The following is a 19,623-nucleotide window of genomic DNA, read 5'->3' on the forward strand; positions in this document are numbered from 1 at the left end:
ATTGCTTTTGAGCAGGTTTGACTCTTTTACTTTTTCAAATAAAGGTTCTTTTAGTAGTAAATAAACAAACAAAGCCTCTTAATTAGTCTGCTGACATATGCAGTAACATATTGTGTCATTTATACACAGTATCATGTTAGACCCGCTCGACATCCATTGCTTTCCTCCTCTCCAAGGTTCTCATAGTCATCATTGTTACCGACGTCCCACTGGGTGTGAGTTTTCCTTGCCCTTATGTGGGCCTACCGAGGATGTGGTAAGTGGTTTGTGCAGCCCTTTGAGACACTAGTGATTTAGGGCTATATAAGTAAACATTGATTGATTGATTGATATTATTTTGTACACTGTGACAGTCTTAAGCCGTCGTCGTGTGGGTTGCGTGGAACACCCAGAAAGGACATTGCTTTTGAACAGGTTTGACTCTTTTACTTTTTCAAATAAAGGCAGACTGTTGCACCATCGTCACTCGCACTGCTCTCTCTACGGTCCGCTCTTTCAGCCGCCGTCGTCGTCCCGTTCTATGACTCGCTCTCGGTTGCTCTTTGATCTCTCTTTCCGGCTCGCCAACTCCTCTTGTTTTGATCGCTCCTCCTTCACCCCTTTTATACAGCAGGAGGAGATGCATTAATTGTGTGCCACGCACCTGATTTTGATTGCAGCGGCGTCGCTCCCGGCACGCCCTGCCTCTCCGCTCCGCCGCATTCTCCGCCTCCTTGCTGCCGTCGGCTCTGCCTCTCCACATAAACATTTTGAGGGAAAAGCTGTAAAAAAAAAAGGCTTGTTCATTTACTCTGCTTACGTTCTCTTTTCACATGTTCTATCTACACTTTTGTTAAAATGTTAAAATAATCACTTATTCTTCTCTTTTTTGAGACTTTACATTCATTTTGGACAATACCACACATTTAGGTATCAATACGATACCAAGTAGTTACAGGATCATACATTGGTCATCTTCAAAGTCCTCATGTGTCCAGGGACATATTTCCGGAGTATATAAACATAATATGAATTTAAAAAAAACGAAAGATGTTTTAATGCCAAAAAAATATCGACATAACCATAGAAGTAGCGACAAGATACACGCCTGTACTTGGTATCATTACAGTGGATGTCAGGTGTAGATCCACCCGTGGCGTCTGTTTACATTGTGACGCCGGTGAGCTACGGTGTGTAGTGAAGCATATTTCATTATTCCTCGTCCTGCAGTGATAATAATACTTGTAAGAAACGTACTTTATTTGTCGCCATGGAGGCGAGGATTAGTGATTTAGAAGTAGCTAAAACACTGTGGCTGGACTTTAGCCACTAAGTAGCTAGCCATGTTTTAAAGTGCCTCTTCCTGAAGGTGTTTCAGTGTTTTAACTTCAGTTTTATCTTTACTTTTTAAGCCAAAATGCGTCCGTTGTCCCTTTTCTGTCCACACACCGTGTCTGCTTGTAAGTACTCAGTGTGCGCGCACTGCCGAACATGCTCCTCTGCTCGTAAAACCAACAAAGACACGACAGGGGCGCGGGAGATGGGGGAGACTAGGACTTTTTAGAGGCGGTATAGTACCGAATATGATTCATCAGTATCGCGGTACTATACTATCACCGGTGTATCGTTCAACCCTAAGCCTTACAAACCTTTTTCAGTACACAGCTAGTAAAGTATGTGCAGCCATATGTTAAAAACAGTGAGTGCTGCTACCTCCTACATGTTTGCTCCTGAAAAGTGGGGAGACACACTTTTTTTCAGGCGGCTGGAAATCAGTAGGAAATTGCTGCTAAGTGGTTCATGGGTCTTTGTGGTTTTGACTCATCGGAGACAAATGAATGGAGTGGAGGCTCCTGGTGGTCAGGCAGGCCTTGCGAGTGAGAAACACACACACACACACACACACACACACACACACACTTGTATTTGTTACCTTCTTGAGACCTGAGTAAAATGCCTCCCTCTTTAGGAGCAGCCTTTCTAGATGTATAAAGATGTGTATTTACAACATGAATAATATATACATACTATGCACATATAAAAAAGCTTGTTGTGACGAAATGTTGAAAAATTTGTTGGAATTTCACAAGAAAACGGTCAGAATTTCACCCAAAAAAATTTGAATTTTGACAGTATTTTAATAAAAGTCGTAATTTTACTCAACGCGAGTCAAAATGTTACAAGACAAACGGAACATTTGTGCAAAATTATGATTAAAGTGGGAATTTTAATCAATAACAGACGCAGTTTTACATGAAAAGCTTAAAAATTTGGACATTTTATAAAAAGAGTCCAAATTTTCCTCGACAAAAGTCACAATTTTATAAGAAAACTTTAACATTTCGGCAATAATAATCGGAATGTTACCCGGCAAAATTAACTAAAAATGATGTCACTACTTTAAAAGAAACAATAAAATGGGCAATATTGTGATAAATGTCAGAATTTTTTTTTCTACAACAAATGTCACCATTTTGCATTAAAAAGTAATCATTTTAAATAAAAATAAAAAATAAAAATTACGCGAAAATATTGCAATGTTATAGAAACAGAAAGAATATGAGAAATTGTTCCCAATTTTGTAAGAAAAAAGTCGACACATTGTGAGAAAAAGACTGCTTTTCCGTTCATTTTAGTTTTTTTTTTGTAATTGGATTTTAATCTTCATTATTTCCTTCAAGTTATTACAGTATGTCTCTATAAACATATATTTTTTTATAATTTTGGCCAAAGGGGGCGCATTTCAATTTCTTACACACACTTGTTTTTTCATATGTTGACCAGAGGGGGAGCACTTTTAAAAGCGACACACGGTCAATTTGAAAAAAATCCCCCCTTTTTGGGACCACCCTCATTTTGATAGATGTCACCACAAATGAGACATTCTCTATTAGATGCAATGTTATTGGGACCATGATTTATGTCATCACTTCTTCACACCTCCTCATATGGAAGATACTTTTCCTTCTTCGTGTCTCAAGAAGGCTAGAAATACAAGAAAATACAGACACAGATATTCTTGTATTTTGTACCTTCTTGAGACCTGAGTAAAATGCCTCCCTCTTTAGGAGCAGCCTTTCTAGATATATAAAGATGTGTATTTACAACATGAATAATATATACATACTATGCACATATAAAAAAGCTTGTTGTGACGAAATGTTGAAAAATGAGTTGGAATTTCACAAGAAAAACTTAGAATTCTGACAGTATTTTAATAAAATTTTACTCAACGCAAGTCAAAATGTTACAAAAAAAACGGAACATTTGTGCAAAATTATGATTAAAGTGGGAATTTTAATCAATAACAGACGCAGTTTTACACGAAAAGCTTAAAAATTTGGCAATTTTATAAAAAGAGTCCAAATTTTCCTCGACAAAAGTCACAATTTTATAAGAAAACTTTAACATTTCGGCAATAATAATCGGAATGTTACCCGGCAAAAATATAACAATTTAACTAAAAAATATGTCACTACTTTACAAGAAACAAAAAAATGGGCAATATTGTGATAAATGTCAGAATTTTTTTTTTTTACGACAAATGTCACCATTTTGCATTAAAAAGTAATCATTTTACATTTTTGAAAAAAAATAATTTTATGCAAAAATATTGCAATGTTATAGAAACAGAAAGAATATGAGAAATTGTTCCCAATTTTATAAGAAAAAAGTCGACACATTGTGAAAAAAAGACTGCTTTTCCGTTCATTTTAGTTTTTTCTTTGTAATTGGATTTTAATCTTCATTATTTCCTTCAAGATATTACGATGGAGTATTTTTTTATTATTTTGGCCAAAGGGGGCGCATTTCAATTTCTTACACACACTTGTTATTTCATATGTTGACCAGAGGGGGAGCACTTTTAAAAGCGACACACAGTCAATTTGAGAAAAACCCTCCTTTTTGGGACCACCCTCATTTTGATAGATGTCACCACAAATGAGACATCCTCTATTAGATGCAATGTTATTGGGACCATGATTTATGTCATCACTTCTTCACACCTCCTCATGTGGAAGATACTTTTCCTTCTGCATGTCTCAAGAAAGGCAAAAATACAAGAACACACACACATATATTCTTGTATTTGTTACCTTTTTAAGACCTGAGAAAAATGCCTCCCTCTTTAGGACCAGCCTTTCTAGATATATAAAGATGTGTATTTACAACATGAATAATATATACATACTATGCACATATAAAAAAGCTTGTTGTGAAAAATGAGTTGGAAATTCACAAGAAAAAGGTCACAATTTCACAAGAAAAACTTTGAATTTTGGCAGTATTATAATAAAAGTCGTCATTTTACTCAACGCAAGTCAAAATGTTACAAGAAAAACTGAACATTTGTGCAATATTATGATTAAAAATTGGAATTTTCCTCAATAACAGTCGCAATTTTACAACAAAAGCTTAACATTTTGGCAATTTAATGAAAAGAGTCCAAATTTTACTCGACAAAAGTCACAATTTTATAAGAGAACTTTAACATGTTGGCAATATTATTATAATAATCGGAATTTTACCCGGCAAAACTATGACAAGAGTCATAATTTTCCTCCAAAATATGTTACTACTTTACAAGAACAAAAACTTGTGAAAAAAGTCAGAATTTTATATGACAAATGTCTCAATTTTGCATTAAAAAGTCATAATTTTACATTTAAAAAAATATTTTTAAGGGAAAATATTGCAATATTGCAGAAACAGAAAGAATTTGAGAAATCGTTCCCAATTTTATAAGAAAAAAGTTGACACATTGTGAGAAAAACTCTGCTTTTAGTTAATTTTTTTTTTGTTGTAATTGGCAACACGACCAAAGTCACAATTTTATAAGAAAACTTTAACATGTTGGCAAAATTACAACAATAAATGGACAAGTCATAATTTTATTCCAAAAAATGTCACTATTTTACAAGATCAACAAAAAAATTGGCGATATTGTGATAAAAGTCTGAATTGTATACGACATTTTGCATTTGAAAGTAATAATTTTACATAGAAAAGTAAATATTTTACATAAACTAATAATTTGACAAAAAACAGTACTAATTTTACAAGAAAATATTACAGAAACAGAATATGAGAAATCGTTCCCAATTTTATAAGAAAAAAGTTGACACATTGTGAGAAAAACACTACTTTTAGTTAATTTTTTTTTTCCTATTTTTTTTTTTTTGTAATTGGCAACACGACCAAAGTCACAATTTTATAAGAAAACTTTAACATGTTGGCAAAATTACAACAATAAATGGATAAGTCATAATTTTATTCCAAAAAATGTCACTATTTTACAAGATCAACAAAAAATTGGCAATATTGTGATAAAAGTCTGAATTGTATACGACATTTTGCATTTGAAAGTAATAATTTTACATAGAAAAGTAAATATTTTACATAAACTAATAATTTGACAAAAAACAGTACTAATTTTACAAGAAAATATTACAGAAACAGAATATGAGAAATTGTTCCCAATTTTGTGAGAAAAAAGTCGACACATCGTGAAAAAAGACTGCTTTTTCGTTCATTTTATTTTTTTGTTTGTAATTGTATTTCAAACATGATTATTTCCTTCAAGTTATTACCGTATGTCTCTATATGCATATTTATTTTATTAATTTGGCCGAAGGGGGCGCATTTCAATTTCTTACACACACTTGTTATTTCATATGTTGACCAGAGGGGGAGCACTTTTAAAAGTCAATGTGAAAAATCCCTCCTTTTTGGGACCATCCTCATTTTGATAGATGTCACCACAAATGAGACATTCTCTATTAGATGCAATGTTATTGGGACCATGATTTATGTCATCACTTCTTCACACCTCCTCATGTGGAAGATACTTTTCCTTCTTCATGTCTCAAGAAGGGTAGAAATACAAGAACACGCACACACACACACACACACACACACACACACACACACACACACACACACACACACACACACACACACACAAGTACAGAACGCTTTAATCACTGTAACTTTTTTTCCTTTCCTTGCATGTGCAGTGAGGTGTTTAGGTTATCTCCTGATGTGTGTTTTTGAAGTGGTGAGCTCTAATGAAACTGTTGTGTGTTTTTGAAGTGGTGAGCTCTAATGAAACTTAACCACAAGCTGGAGCAGACCCCAAAGTCCAACCCTAAAAACAGGGAAAAAGTGGAATTGCACGAGCAAAAGTAGCAAACTCAAAGCTTTAAATCCAATTGAACCTGAGTGACGTTTGCCAGGTGTTGTCTTGACGTGTTGTTTTTAGTTCCTGTTATGATTGTAACCATGGCAACCTAAGTTTCCCCCTGAGACTTTCTTTTATAGCGTCCAGTATAGGCTCGCAGTGTCTGAGACATTTGCTAAACTTATATGTTTCCATGGGAGTAGACGGCAATCAACTTCTGCGTCTGTCATTTTGGTTTGAGGCTGTGATGAAAAATTTGAAGGGCGATAGCTCGTTATGCGAGAATGTTTAAATTTAGTTTGCATCCTTTCCTCCTGACCCCTGGTGGCAGGGAAGTCTCAACCCAGCTTTGAAGTGAACTCAGAAGGGAACAAACTAAAAAATATATATTTTGCATATCCATACATTCCATCCATGTATATATATATATATATATTTGTATGTATGTGTGTATGTATGTATATTTGTATGTATGTATGTGTGTATATATATATATATATATATATATATATATATATATATATATATATATATGTATGTATGTATATATATGTATGTATATATATATATATATATGTGTGTGTGTGTGTGTGTGTAGCACCAAACGATATAGCATGGAAGAGTCATGGCTGCATGGGATTCTGGGTATTTGTGATGTTGCGTTTATTTTGTGTTACTGTGAGGATGTTCTCCCGCAATGTGTTTGTCATTCTTGTTTGGTGTGGGTTCACAGTGTGACGCATATTAGTAAGAGTGTTAAAGTTGTTTATATCACAACCTTCAGTGTGACCTGTATGGTTGTTGACCAAGTATGCCTTGCAATCTCGTACGTGTGACGATAGAAGCAGCGAAATGCATGCGTCCGGCCGGCACGCTGATAGCATGGCGTAAAGGCGGCCGGGATGACGTGTTGTAGAGGACGTTAAAAGTAAAGCCATCACGGCACGCCCTCAATATTGAAGTCCGAATGAAAATCGGAGAATATTAACCCCGGGTGATGTCTGGGAGAGGCACCAAACTCCGGAAACCCCCGAAACAATCGGGGGTGTCTTGGATTATGCAGCTGAGCCACATCATATATGTGTATGTGTATATATATATATATATATATATATGTATGTGTATCTGTACATGCATATACAGTATATGTATGTATGTGTATATATATGTATACATGTGTATATGTATATAAATGTATGTATGTATATATATATATATGTGTGTGTGTATATGTATGTATATGTATATATATGTATGTCTGTATATATTTATATGTGTATAATATATATGTGTGTATGTATGTGTATATTAACTTAAAGTTTAACTTTAACTTAATATGTATGTGTATGTGTATATGTATGCATATGTATGGATATATGCAGGTGTGTGGATATTTACCTATATATAGATATATAACTTATTTTTTAGCTTTTTTACTATTTATATTACTATATTATTGTGCGTGCACCTTAGGGCAGTGGTCCCCAACCACCGGGCCGTGGCCCGATTGGTACCGGGCCGCAGAATATTTTTTTATAAAAAAAATATATTTATATATATTTTTTTATTTTTTTCAATTAAATCAAAATAAAAAACACAATATACACTTACAAATAGTGCACCAACCACAAAAAAACTCATTTTTCATGACAAACCAGGGCCGCGGATACAAAAAGGTTGGGGACCACTGCCTTAGGGGATCTGCTCCAATTTCGATGTTCTTTGAACATATTCACTGTAATAATGTTAGTACAACTCTATTCTATTCTGCTCTGTCTGTCCGTCTAACTTCCTGTTTATTCCGTGTGGGCAATTTTGATTGGCTACCGGCACACTTGTCCTCCATGACCTCTACACAAGTGTATTTTTTATGATTGAGCCACGTGACGTCTGCCGAGCAACATGTGGTAACTTTTCTATTGGCCCCCAGGGCACAGATGCTTACACTCTGTGACTTCTGCCTGGCAACAAGTGAGCATTTTTTTTCATTGGCCTCTGGGGCAATCATGATAATAATAACAACAACGGTAATAATAATATGTTAGATTTGTTTTGAATGCATCTCAAAGTGCTGCAATAAAAAAAAATGGCAAGTACATTGGGGCATGATTACAACATGCAATACAGAACACAGTAGGAGGGGGAAGAACTGTAAGGGGGAGCACAAAAAAATGAAGGACTCATATCACATATTAGACTAGGACACACCAGACTGAAAAAAACATTGCACCATATAAACAAACTGGATTATGTGACATCTGCAATGTGGAGACTGTTATTCAAATACAGTCGAGAAAGGAGAAAACTAAGAGAGACTTAGACTTCATTTTATTCTCATTCAAATTTGAACTTTGCAGTACAGTTAAAGTACCAATGATTGTCACACACACACACAATAGGTGTGGTGAAATTATTCTCTGCATTTGACCCATCAGCCTTGATCACCCCCTGGGAGGTGAGGGGAGCAGTGAGCAGCAGTGGTGGCCGCGCCCGGGAATCATTTTTGGTGATTTAACCCCTCAATTCCAACCCTTTGATGTGGCTCCCATTGTTTATAGCAGGGGTGCCCACACTTTTTCTGCAGGCGAGCTACTTTTCAATTGACCAACTTGAGGGGATCTACCTCATTTATATATATCATTTATATTTATTTATTTATGAAAGAGACATTTTTGTAAACAAGTTAAATGTGTTTAATGATAATACAAGCATGTGTAACACATATAGATGTCTTTCTTTCACAAAGACAAGAATATAAGTTGGTGTATTACCTGATTCTGATGACTTGCATTGATTGGAATCAGACAGTAATGATGATAACGCCCACATTTTCAAATGGAGGAGAAAAAAAGTTGTCCTTTCTGTACAATACCACATGAAAGTGGTTGCTTTTTGGCATCTAATTCATCCAGCTTCCATACACTTTACAAGAAAAACATTGGCGGCAAATTCCGTAGCTTGCTTGATTGACATCCACGGCACCCGAGGGTCTTGTGAGATGACGCTGGCTGCTGCCAGTTCGTTATTATGAAAAAATGACAGAGAGGAAGGCGAGAAACACTTTTTATTTCAACAGACTCTCGCGCCGTCCCTTCCGTCAAAACTCTAAAGGCCGACTGCACATTTCCTATCTTCACAATAAAAGCCCTGCTTCATGCTGCCTGCGCTAACAAAATAAGAGTCTCGGAAAGCTGGCTTTCTGAGGGATCGCTTGTGCACGCCAGTTTTCCGAGACTCTGTATTTAGTTAGCGCAGGCAGCATGAAGCAGGGCTTTTATTGTGAAGATAGGAAATGTGCAGTCGGCCTTTAGAGTTTTGACGGAAGGTACGGCGCGAGAGTCTGTTGAAATAAAAAGTGTTTTTTTTCGCCTTCCTCTCGGTCATATTTTCATAATAATGATCTTGCAGCAGCCAGCGTCATCTCACAAGACCCTCCGGTACCGTGAATGTCATTTAAGTGACGTCTTGGTGAAGATTGATGATCACTCATTTTTAGGTCTATTTTTTTTAAAAGCCTGGCTGGAGATCGACTGACACACCCCCCGCGGTCGACTGGTAGCTCGCCATCGACGTAATGGGCACCCCTGGTTTATAGTCTTTGGTATGACTTGGTCGGGGTTTGAACTCACAACCTACCAATCTCAGGGCGGGCAATCTAACCACTAGGCCACTAAGCAGGCCAGTACGGATAAGAACAACATTTTGTTGCATTAGGTCGTTGTAGTGCAGGGTAAAAGAGCAACAAGTTGCAGATACAAACAAACAGATTACTGTACAAATAAATATATTGCACTTTTGCATGTGCATCCACGTTTATGGATGTATGTTATGTTGTCTTTATATTCTAGCCAATTAATCCATTTTTGAGGGGATTATTTTGATACATTTAAAGGGGAACATTATCAGCAGACCTATGTAAGTGTCAATATATACCTTGATGGTGCAGAAAAAAGACCATATTTTTTTAACCGATTTCCGAACTCTAAATGGGTGAATTTTGGCGAATTAAACGCCTTTCTGTTTATCGCTCTGGAGGCGATGACGTCACAATGTGACGTTGCTGAGGTAACACAGCCGCCATTTTCATTTTCAACACATCGTAAACATTGGGTCTCAGCTCTGTTATTTTCCGTTTTTTCAAATTTTTTTGGAACCTTGGAGACATCATGCCTCGGAGTGTGTAACAACACTAACAGGGAGGGATTCAAGTTGCACCACTGGCAAGAAATCTGCCGCCAGACCCCCATTGAATATACCAGAGTGTCTCCACATTTTACCGGCGATGCTAAGACAGACATGGCACAGAGATGTATGGATAACTTGCAGATGCATTTGCAATGATAAATTCAACGAAATCACAAAGGTGAGTTTTGTTGATGTTGACTGCAAGTTAATCGATGCTAACATGCTATGCTAATCGATGCTAACATGCTATTTACCGGCGGTGCTAAAGCAGACATGGCACAGAGATGTATGGATAACCCGTAGATGCATTTCCAACTACATTACGTTTCCTTCCACCCACATTTAATGCGAAACAAACACTTACCAATTGACGGATGTAAGTTGCTCCAGTGTCAAAAGATGCGAAAGTCCTGATCGTTTGGTCCGCACATTTTACCGGTGATGCTAACGCAGCTATTCGGCCATGCTATGGCTATGAATAGCGTCAATAGCTATTCGCTCAATAGCTTCAGTTTCTTCTTCAATACTTTCATACTCCAACCATCTGTTTCAATACATGCGTAATCTGTTGAATCGCTTAAGTCGCTGAAATCCGAGTTTGAATCCGAGCTAATGTCACTATATCTTGCTGTGGTATTCCCATTGTTTGTTTACATTGGCAGCACTGTGTGACGTCACAGAGAAATGGATAGTGGTTTCGAAGATAGCGAAAATAAGGCACTTTAAAGCTTTATTTAGGGATATTCCGAGACCGGTAAAATTTAGAAAAAAACATCATAAAATACAACAAGCCACTGGGACCTGATTTTTATTGTTTTTAACCCTTTTGAAATTGTGATAATGTTCCCCTTTAAGGGTCTTACGACCTGAGGGAAGAAGCTGTAACAGAACCCGGAGGTTCTGCTACGGAGGCTGCGGAACCTCTTTCCAAAGTCCAGCAGTGAAAATAGTCCTTAGTGGGTGTGGGAGGAGTCTCTGCAGATTTTCTGAACCCTGGTCAGGCAGCGGCTTTTTGCGAGTCCCGATTATCTTTTCAGCCGTCCTCACCACTCTCTGTAGAGACTTCCAGTCTGAGGCACTGCAGGCTCCAGTCCAGACAGAGATGCTGTTGGTCAGTAGGCTCCTTATAGCGCTTCTGTAGAAAGGGGGGAGGGAGCTGTGCTGTTTTCATCCATCATCTTCCGCTTATCGGAGGTCGGGTCGCGGGGGCAACAGCCTAAGCAGGGAAACCCAGACTTCCCTCTCCCCAGCCACTTCGTCTAGCTCTTCCCGGGGGATCCCGAGGCGTTCCCAGGCCAGCCGGGAGACATAGTCTTCCCAACGTGTCCTGGGTCTTCCCCGTGGCCTCCTACCGGTTGGACGTGCCCTAAACACCTCCCTAGGGAGGCGTTCGGGTGGCATCCTGACCAGATGCCCGAACCACCTCATCTGGCTCCTCTCCATGTGGAGGAGCAGCGGCTTTACTTTGAGTTCCTCCCGGATGGCAGAGCTTCTCACCCTATCTCTAAGGGAGAGACCTGGAAACTCATTTGGGCCGCTTGTACCCGTGATCTTATCCTTTCGGTCATGACCCAAAGCTCATGACCATAGGTGAGGATGGGAACGTAGATCGACTGGTAAATTGAGAGCTTTGCCTTCCGGCTCAGCTCCTTCTTCACCACAACGGATCGGTACAACGTCCGCATTACTGAAGACGCCGCACCGATCCGCCTGTCGATCTCATGATCCACTCTTCCCTCACTCGTGAACAAGACTCCTAGGTACTTGAACTCCTCCACTTGGGGCAGGGTCTCCTCCCCAACCCGGAGATGGCACTCCACCCTTTTCCGGGCGAGAACCATGGACTCGGACTTGGAGGTGCTGATTCTCATCCCGGTCGCTTCACACTCGGCTGAGAACCGATCCAGTGAGAGCTGAAGATCCCGGCCAGATGAAGCCATCAGGACCACATCATCTGCAAAAAGCAGAGACCTAATCCTGCGGTCACCAAACCGGAACCCCTCAACGCCTTGACTGCGCCTAGAAATTCTGTCCATAAAAGTTATGAACAGAATGGGTGACAAAGGACAGCCTTGGCGGAGTCCAACCCTCACTGGAAATGTGTTCGACTTACTGCCAGCAATGTGGACCAAGTTCTGACACTGATCATACAGGGAGTGGACCGCCACAATAAGACAGTCCGATACCCCATACTCTCTGAGCACTCCCCGAGTGTTTTCATCCGACGCAAAAAGTGCATGCGCTGCTGAGCTCTTTTTACAAGAGCTCCGGAGTGTAGGGACCAGGTCATATAGGAAGATTGAAGACATGGTCAGACCGTTACTCTCAAAGGGGCACTCAGCACCAGCCCAAAAAATGTTGTAATGTTTCTACAAGAGACTAATTTATGGAATATAATTTACTATGGGAAGGAATATTTGTATGTATTTAGGTGAGACCACAGTAGGCGGTGGTAAGGCACTTTTGAGGTTGTGTGCTCTGCCAATAAAGAAGAAGCAGCAGTAGACCTCCATTCCGCAACACTAACCATGCGCGGCACAGAAAGCAGACAGATGAATCCTTTGTCACTAATGCCGATTGTGTTCTTCCAGGAATTTGATGCCTCGGACCTTGGACGGTCAGATAACCATGGAGAAGACCCCCAGCTACTTTGTCACGAAGGAGGCTCCAGGTCGCGTCTGCACTTTGAACTGCCAAACCAAGCTCATCGTGGTGGTCAGAGATCCAGTGACTCGAGCTGTGTCCGACTACACTCAGACACTCTCCAAGAACCCGGGTCTTCCCTCCTTCCAAAACCTGGCCCTCAGGAACACCTCGACTGGGGAACTCATCGACACTTCGTGGAGCGCCATCCGCATCGGCCTCTACGTCAAACATCTGGAGAACTGGCTCCGGTATTTCCCCTTGTCGCAGTTTCTTTTTGTCTGCGGCGAGCGCCTGGTGTTCGATCCCGCCGGGGAGATGGGTCGCGTTCAGGACTTCCTGGGCCTGAAGAGGGTCATCTCCGAGAAGCATTTCTACTTTAACCAGACCAAAGGTTTCCCGTGTTTGAAGAAGCCCGAGGGAAGCAGCAGGCCACGTTGTTTGGGAAAGTCAAAGGGGAGACCTCATCCTCGGATTCCTGCTGAGGTCTTGCAGAGACTGAGAGACTTCTACCAACCTCACAACCAGCGATTCTACCAGATGAGCGGGCAGGACTTTGGCTGGTAATAACTAGTGGCGGACTCTTTTGAGTCGAAGCAGACTCTCAGGAATGTTCTCCTGACACGCGACGCTTTGTTGAACGGCGCAAACATGCAAGCTTATGACATATTTGTTAGCATAAAGAAGAACCACATTGCCTTAAAGTATATTTTTTGACTTGATTTCACTAAATAAGCTGATATTTATAGTTTTGTTCTGTCGAGTAAAATGCGAATGAAAGATTTCTATGTATTTATTATCACAGCCAAGGCAAGGAACAAGATAAAGGGGAAACGAGCCTTACTCTGTAATTATGAACCACTATTTGTTTGTCAACAGTATTAACATGACTGGATTTTATTTTTCATTACAGAAGGAAATGTGTCGTATGTCATAGATTCGAAGCATATAAAAGTTGTGTCATTTCATTCTCTGCGTTGTAAAGTCGCAGTTGTATCTCACACGACATCTGCCAGTGTTCATTTCTTAGAAGAGTGACAGACCTAACTGTTCTTTGAATTCTAACCATTTGTCTTCCATCAAGGGTTCGCAGTCTTGTTGTCTGTGTGACTCATGTGCTTTGTCGCTTGATGAAGCCACTTCAAAAAAAAAAAAAATCCCAGGCCTTTGTGCGGCACTGCTTTTAATCATAAAATCATCTACAGAAAAAGTCCCGGATGTTAAAGCTCAACGCTCACATCCAAGAGTCGCAGGATATCCTTTCAAACAGGTGCCATCCCGCCTCTGTCCCACCAGATTGTACTGCAGAAATTCGCAAATTCCACAGGTCGACTTCCAGGTTCTGCGATGAGGTGGCGACTTGTCCAGGGTGTACCCCGCCTTCCGCCCGATTGTAGCTGAGATAGGCGCCAGCGACCCCGTAAGGGAATAAGCGGTAGAAAATGGATGGATGGATGGACTTCCAGGTTGTCAAACTTGGACTATGATGTGGTTTGTTTTTGCCGAAGCAAAGGAAAGTTGGCACGAGCGAGACGTGAATGTAAGTACATCCTTTATTTCAACCACTATAACTACTAAAAAAAAAAGGAAGCAAACAAAAGGCGCGCACAATGGTGGAGAACAAACGTGACTATGAAAAAAAAAAACTAGCACTATGGCATGACTATGGACCAAACACAAAACTCAATAACTGTGACATAAACAATATTTTTTTTTTACGTGGCATGGGCAGGAGGCCACTCTACCACGGCGTGGTGCCGTGGTAGAGTGGCCGTGCGCAACCCGAGGGTCCCTGGTTCAATTCCCACCTAGTACCAACCTCGTGTCCTGAGCAAGACACTTCACCCTTGCTCCTGATGGGTGCTGGTTGGGGCCTTGCATGGCAGCTCCCTCCATCAGTGTGTGAATGGGTAAATGTGGAAGTAGTGTCAAAGCGCTTTGAGTACCTTGAAGGTAGAAAAGCGATATACAAGTACAACCTTTTATGAAGGAAGTGTAGGTAAAGTCGCCAGTCTGACCACCTGGCAACTACAGGTTTAAATAATGGACATGATTAGTGCAAACAGGTGTGAGACATGACAGGGTGGAAGTTAATGAGTTGCTATGGTAACAAAACAAACCAGGAAGTGCGAAAACAGGAACTGATTGTCCAAAAAAAACAAAACATGATCCCATTGACGCGACACAGGTGTGGCATCAGAGTTGTACGGAGCATCGGGATGGCGTGGCACGGTCGGGAGAGTTCCTGGTTCGATCCCCACCTTCGACCAACTTGGTCAGGTTCATCGTGTCCTTGAGCAAGACACTTCACCCTTGCTCCTGATGGGTGGTGGTTAGGGCCTTGCATGGCAGCTCCCTCCATCAGTGTGTGAATGTGTGTGTGAATGTGGAAGTAGTGTCAAAGCGCTTTGTGTACCTTGAAGGTAGAAAAGCGCTAAACAAGTATAACCCATTTAGCATTTCACACATTACCCATCAGAGTGGAATTATGCTGTACGCGTGTGCACTTTCACACAGCAAGTCACAGCGCCAGCATCTGGTATTAAAGTACGTATAAAATAGACTTAGACTTCCTTTTATTGTCATTCAAATTTGAACTTTGCAGTACGGATAAGAACAACATTTTGTTGCATTAGTTCCATATTTTCATCCATCCATCCATTTGCTTCCGCTTATTCGAGGTAGGGTCGCGGGGGCAGCAGCCTAAGCAGGGAAGCCCAGAATTCCCTCTCCCCAGCCACTTCGTCCAGCTCTTTGTTTATTTTTGGTTTGAGCATTAGACACCTGGTGTTGTGGTTTTGCAGAGGAGATGACGGAAGACTGACACCAGGGGGCAGTAATGTCCAAAGATGTATTATATATATAGTAAACACACATATATATATATATATATATATATATATAATAATTTACAATACTAATAAACTATAGAATGGTGTGTAACAAAATCCAATAGTGTATGTGTGTGACTATGTGTGTAGATCAGCTGTTAAGTGTTACCGTAAATGTTGAATGAGGAGCGAAGGAACAATGCAGTCCATGAGGCATGCAGGGGATGTGGGGCGAGCGAGGAGTTGAGGAACGAGGGAGGAAGTCAAAAAACCATGAAGCACGGGGGAGACAGGGAAGATCCGGGAGCAGAAGACGCACAGTTTGACTCGGGGATGCACACAGGGAAGGTAAAGATGATGATACTCCGGCACCGGCTAACTGTATCATATGCTTATCAGCATCATTATTATTTTTTTTTCCTTCCATGAAAATCAATAAATCAATCAATTAATGTTAAGCCCTAAATCACGAGTGTCTCAAAGGGCTGCACAAGCAACAACGACATCCTCGGCTCAGATCACACATCAGGGCGAAGAGAAACTCAACCCGATGGGATGACAATGAGAAACCTTGGAGGGGACCCAAAATGTAGGGACCAGTCCAGTCCATAGTGGATCTAACATAATAGTGAGAGTCCAGTCCATAGTGGATCTAACATAATAGCGTGAGAGTCCAGTCCATAGTGGATCTAACATAATAGTGTGAGTCCAGTCCATAGTGGATCTAACATAATAGTGTGAGAGTCCAGTCCATAGTGGATCTAACATAATAGTGTGAGAGTCCAGTCCATAGTGGATCTAACATAATAGTGTGAGAGTCCAGTCCATAGTGGATCTAACATAATATTGAGAGTCCAGTTCATAGTAGATCTAACATATTAGTGAGAGTCCAGTCCATAGTGGATCTAACATAATAGTGAGAGTCCAGTACATAGTGGATCTAACATAATAGTGTGAGAGTCCAGTCCATAGTGGATCTAACATAATAGTGTGAGAGTCCAGTCCATAGTGGATCTAACATAATAGTGTGAGAGTCCAGTCCATAGTGGATCTAACATAATATTGAGAGTCCAGTTCATAGTAGATCTAACATATTAGTGAGAGTCCAGTCCATAGTGGATCTAACATAATAGTGAGAGTCCAGTACATAGTGGATCTAACATAATAGTGTGAGAGTCCAGTCCATAGTGGATCTAACATAATAGTGTGAGAGTCCAGTTCATAGTAAATCTAACATATTAGTGAGAGTCCAGTCCATAGTGGATCTAACATAATAGTGTGAGTCCAGTCCATAGTGGATCTAACATAATAGTGAGAGTCCAGTCCATAGTGGATCTAACATAATAGTGTGAGAGTCCAGTCCATAGTGGATCTAACATAATAGTGAGAGTCCAGTCCATAGTGGATTTAACATAATAGTGTGAGAGTCCAGTCCATAGTGGATCTAACATAATAGTGTGAGTCCAGTCCATAGTGGATCTAACATAATAGTGTGAGAGTCCAGTCCATAGTGGATCTAACATAATAGTGAGAGTCCAGTCCATAGTGGATCTAACATAATAGTGAGAGTCCAGTACATAGTGGATCTAACATAATAGTGTGAGAGTCCAGTCCATAGTGGATCTAACATAATAGTGTGAGAGTCCAGTCCATAGTGGATCTAACATAATAGTGTGAGAGTCCAGTCCATAGTGGATCTAACATAATATTGAGAGTCCAGTTCATAGTAGATCTAACATATTAGTGAGAGTCCAGTCCATAGTGGATCTAACATAATAGTGAGAGTCCAGTACATAGTGGATCTAACATAATAGTGTGAGAGTCCAGTCCATAGTGGATCTAACATAATAGTGTGAGAGTCCAGTTCATAGTAAATCTAACATATTAGTGAGAGTCCAGTCCATAGTGGATCTAACATAATAGTGTGAGTCCAGTCCATAGTGGATCTAACATAATAGTGAGAGTCCAGTCCATAGTGGATCTAACATAATAGTGTGAGAGTCCAGTCCATAGTGGATCTAACATAATAGTGAGAGTCCAGTCCATAGTGGATTTAACATAATAGTGTGAGAGTCCAGTCCATAGTGGATCTAACATAATAGTGTGAGTCCAGTCCATAGTGGATCTAACATAATAGTGTGAGAGTCCAGTCCATAGTGGATCTAACATAATAGTGAGAGTCCAGTCCATAGTGGATCTAACATAATAGTGTGAGAGTCCAGTCCATAGTGGATCTAACATAATAGTGTGAGAGTCCAGTCCATAGTGGATCCAACATAATATTGAGAGTCCAGTTCATAGTAGATCTAACATATTAGTGAGAGTCCAGTCCATAGTGGATCTAACATAATAGTGAGAGTCCAGTACATAGTGGATCTAACATAATAGTGTGAGAGTCCAGTCCATAGTGGATCTAACATAATAGTGTGAGAGTCCAGTCCATAGTGGATCTAACATAATAGTGAGAGTCCAGTCCATAGTGGATTTAACATAATAGTGTGAGAGTCCAGTCCATAGTGGATCCAACATAATAGTGAGAGTCCAGTCCATAGTGGATCTAACATAATAGTGAGAGTTCAGTCCATAGTGGATCTAACATAATAGTGTGAGAGTCCAGTCCACAGTGGATCTAACATAATTGTAACACAGGTGTCAAATACAGACATACATTTGTGGAGACTATTAGACTCTTGTTTTTAAATTTACTCTTTGCGCTCTTTCTAGTCACGTGACCACCACAGTCCAATCAGCTTTAGTTTTATACCGGTAGCAGGAAGTGACTGGTATGCTCTTGCCATGTTTACTCAGCCACTCCCCCTCGTCACGTGACCGCCGCGGTCCAATTAGTGGTGCTTATAAGCCGGTAGCAGGAAGTATCCAGGAGACAGGAGGTGAGGAGATCGGTTGTATTTCTGCTGAGGTAAGTTTTTAATTCTTGTTTTCACCTGAAATATTGTGTTGGCGGGTTTTAAACTACATGCCTATTTGTAACTTTCTTTGTCATTAAGCTGTGTTGACTGTAGAAGCGCAGGTGGTGAGTCTATATTGATGAAAGTAGCACCTTTAGCATGAATATTTCTTTATTGCAACTGTCCTTCTGGCATATTCTCATTCGTCTGTATAAAAGGTTTATGACTCATATAAAAGGTTTATGAATTAAAACAATGGTATCCAAAGTGCGGCCCACAGGTCATTTTTTAACGGCCCCACGGCACATTTTAAAAATAAGATTGAAAAACTTTTAAACTATAAAAAAATGATATAAAGGAGCAAATGGGTGAAATGTAACAAGAAAATATTGCAATGTTTACTCTAATAACACAAAGCTGCCATGCAGGCTGTATCTTATTTAAAAAAATAATAATGAATCAATGTCAATATGAATTATTGACCTATTCAAGGCTCCGATTATGTCACGTTAAATATTCCACTTTGAGATATTTTTGGGGGAAAATGTTGCATATTTTGTGTTTGCCATATAAAAAACTGAGCTGTTTTTTTAATAGAAGGGCCTAAAATGAACAAACAAAAAACATAAACAACAATAAATCTTACAATTAACAGATAGATTTGAAGTTGATCTCAAGATTATTGTGTTAAAAATAAACTGGAAAAAAAATGTATAATCTAGCATAAAAGTGTGGGAGTCCAGTCCATCGTGGATCTAACATAATAGTGTGAGAGTCCAGTCCATAGTGGATCTAACATAATAGTGTGAGAGTCCAGTCCATAGTGGATCTAACATAATAGTGAGAGTCCAGTCCATAGTGGATCTAACATAATAGTGTGAGAGTCCAGTCCATA

General features: G+C 39.8%; 1 protein-coding gene and 1 long non-coding RNA gene across 9 annotated transcripts in view; both read left to right on the top strand.

Moving 5' to 3' along the window:
• LOC133541663 (heparan sulfate glucosamine 3-O-sulfotransferase 6-like) overlaps window positions 1-13,956 on the top strand; it is a 97,584-nt gene extending 83,628 nt beyond the window's left edge. For all 8 annotated transcript variants that reach the window (XM_061885188.1, XM_061885189.1, XM_061885196.1 and 5 more), the window contains one exon: window positions 12,937-13,956. In XM_061885188.1, coding sequence (XP_061741172.1) covers window positions 12,937-13,555 — 619 coding nt within the window. In that variant the 3' untranslated portion in view covers window positions 13,556-13,956. The remainder of the gene's footprint in view (window positions 1-12,936) is intronic.
• A 4,665-nt stretch (window positions 13,957-18,621) lies between these two features.
• The window catches only part of LOC133541670 (uncharacterized), a 32,855-nt gene continuing 31,853 nt past the window's right edge, over window positions 18,622-19,623 (top strand). The window contains exon 1 of the long non-coding RNA XR_009803945.1: window positions 18,622-18,739. This is a non-coding gene — a long non-coding RNA (uncharacterized LOC133541670). The remainder of the gene's footprint in view (window positions 18,740-19,623) is intronic.

This window comes from Nerophis ophidion, linkage group LG23, assembly GCF_033978795.1.
Source record: "Nerophis ophidion isolate RoL-2023_Sa linkage group LG23, RoL_Noph_v1.0, whole genome shotgun sequence".
Classification (NCBI taxonomy): domain Eukaryota; kingdom Metazoa; phylum Chordata; class Actinopteri; order Syngnathiformes; family Syngnathidae; genus Nerophis; species Nerophis ophidion.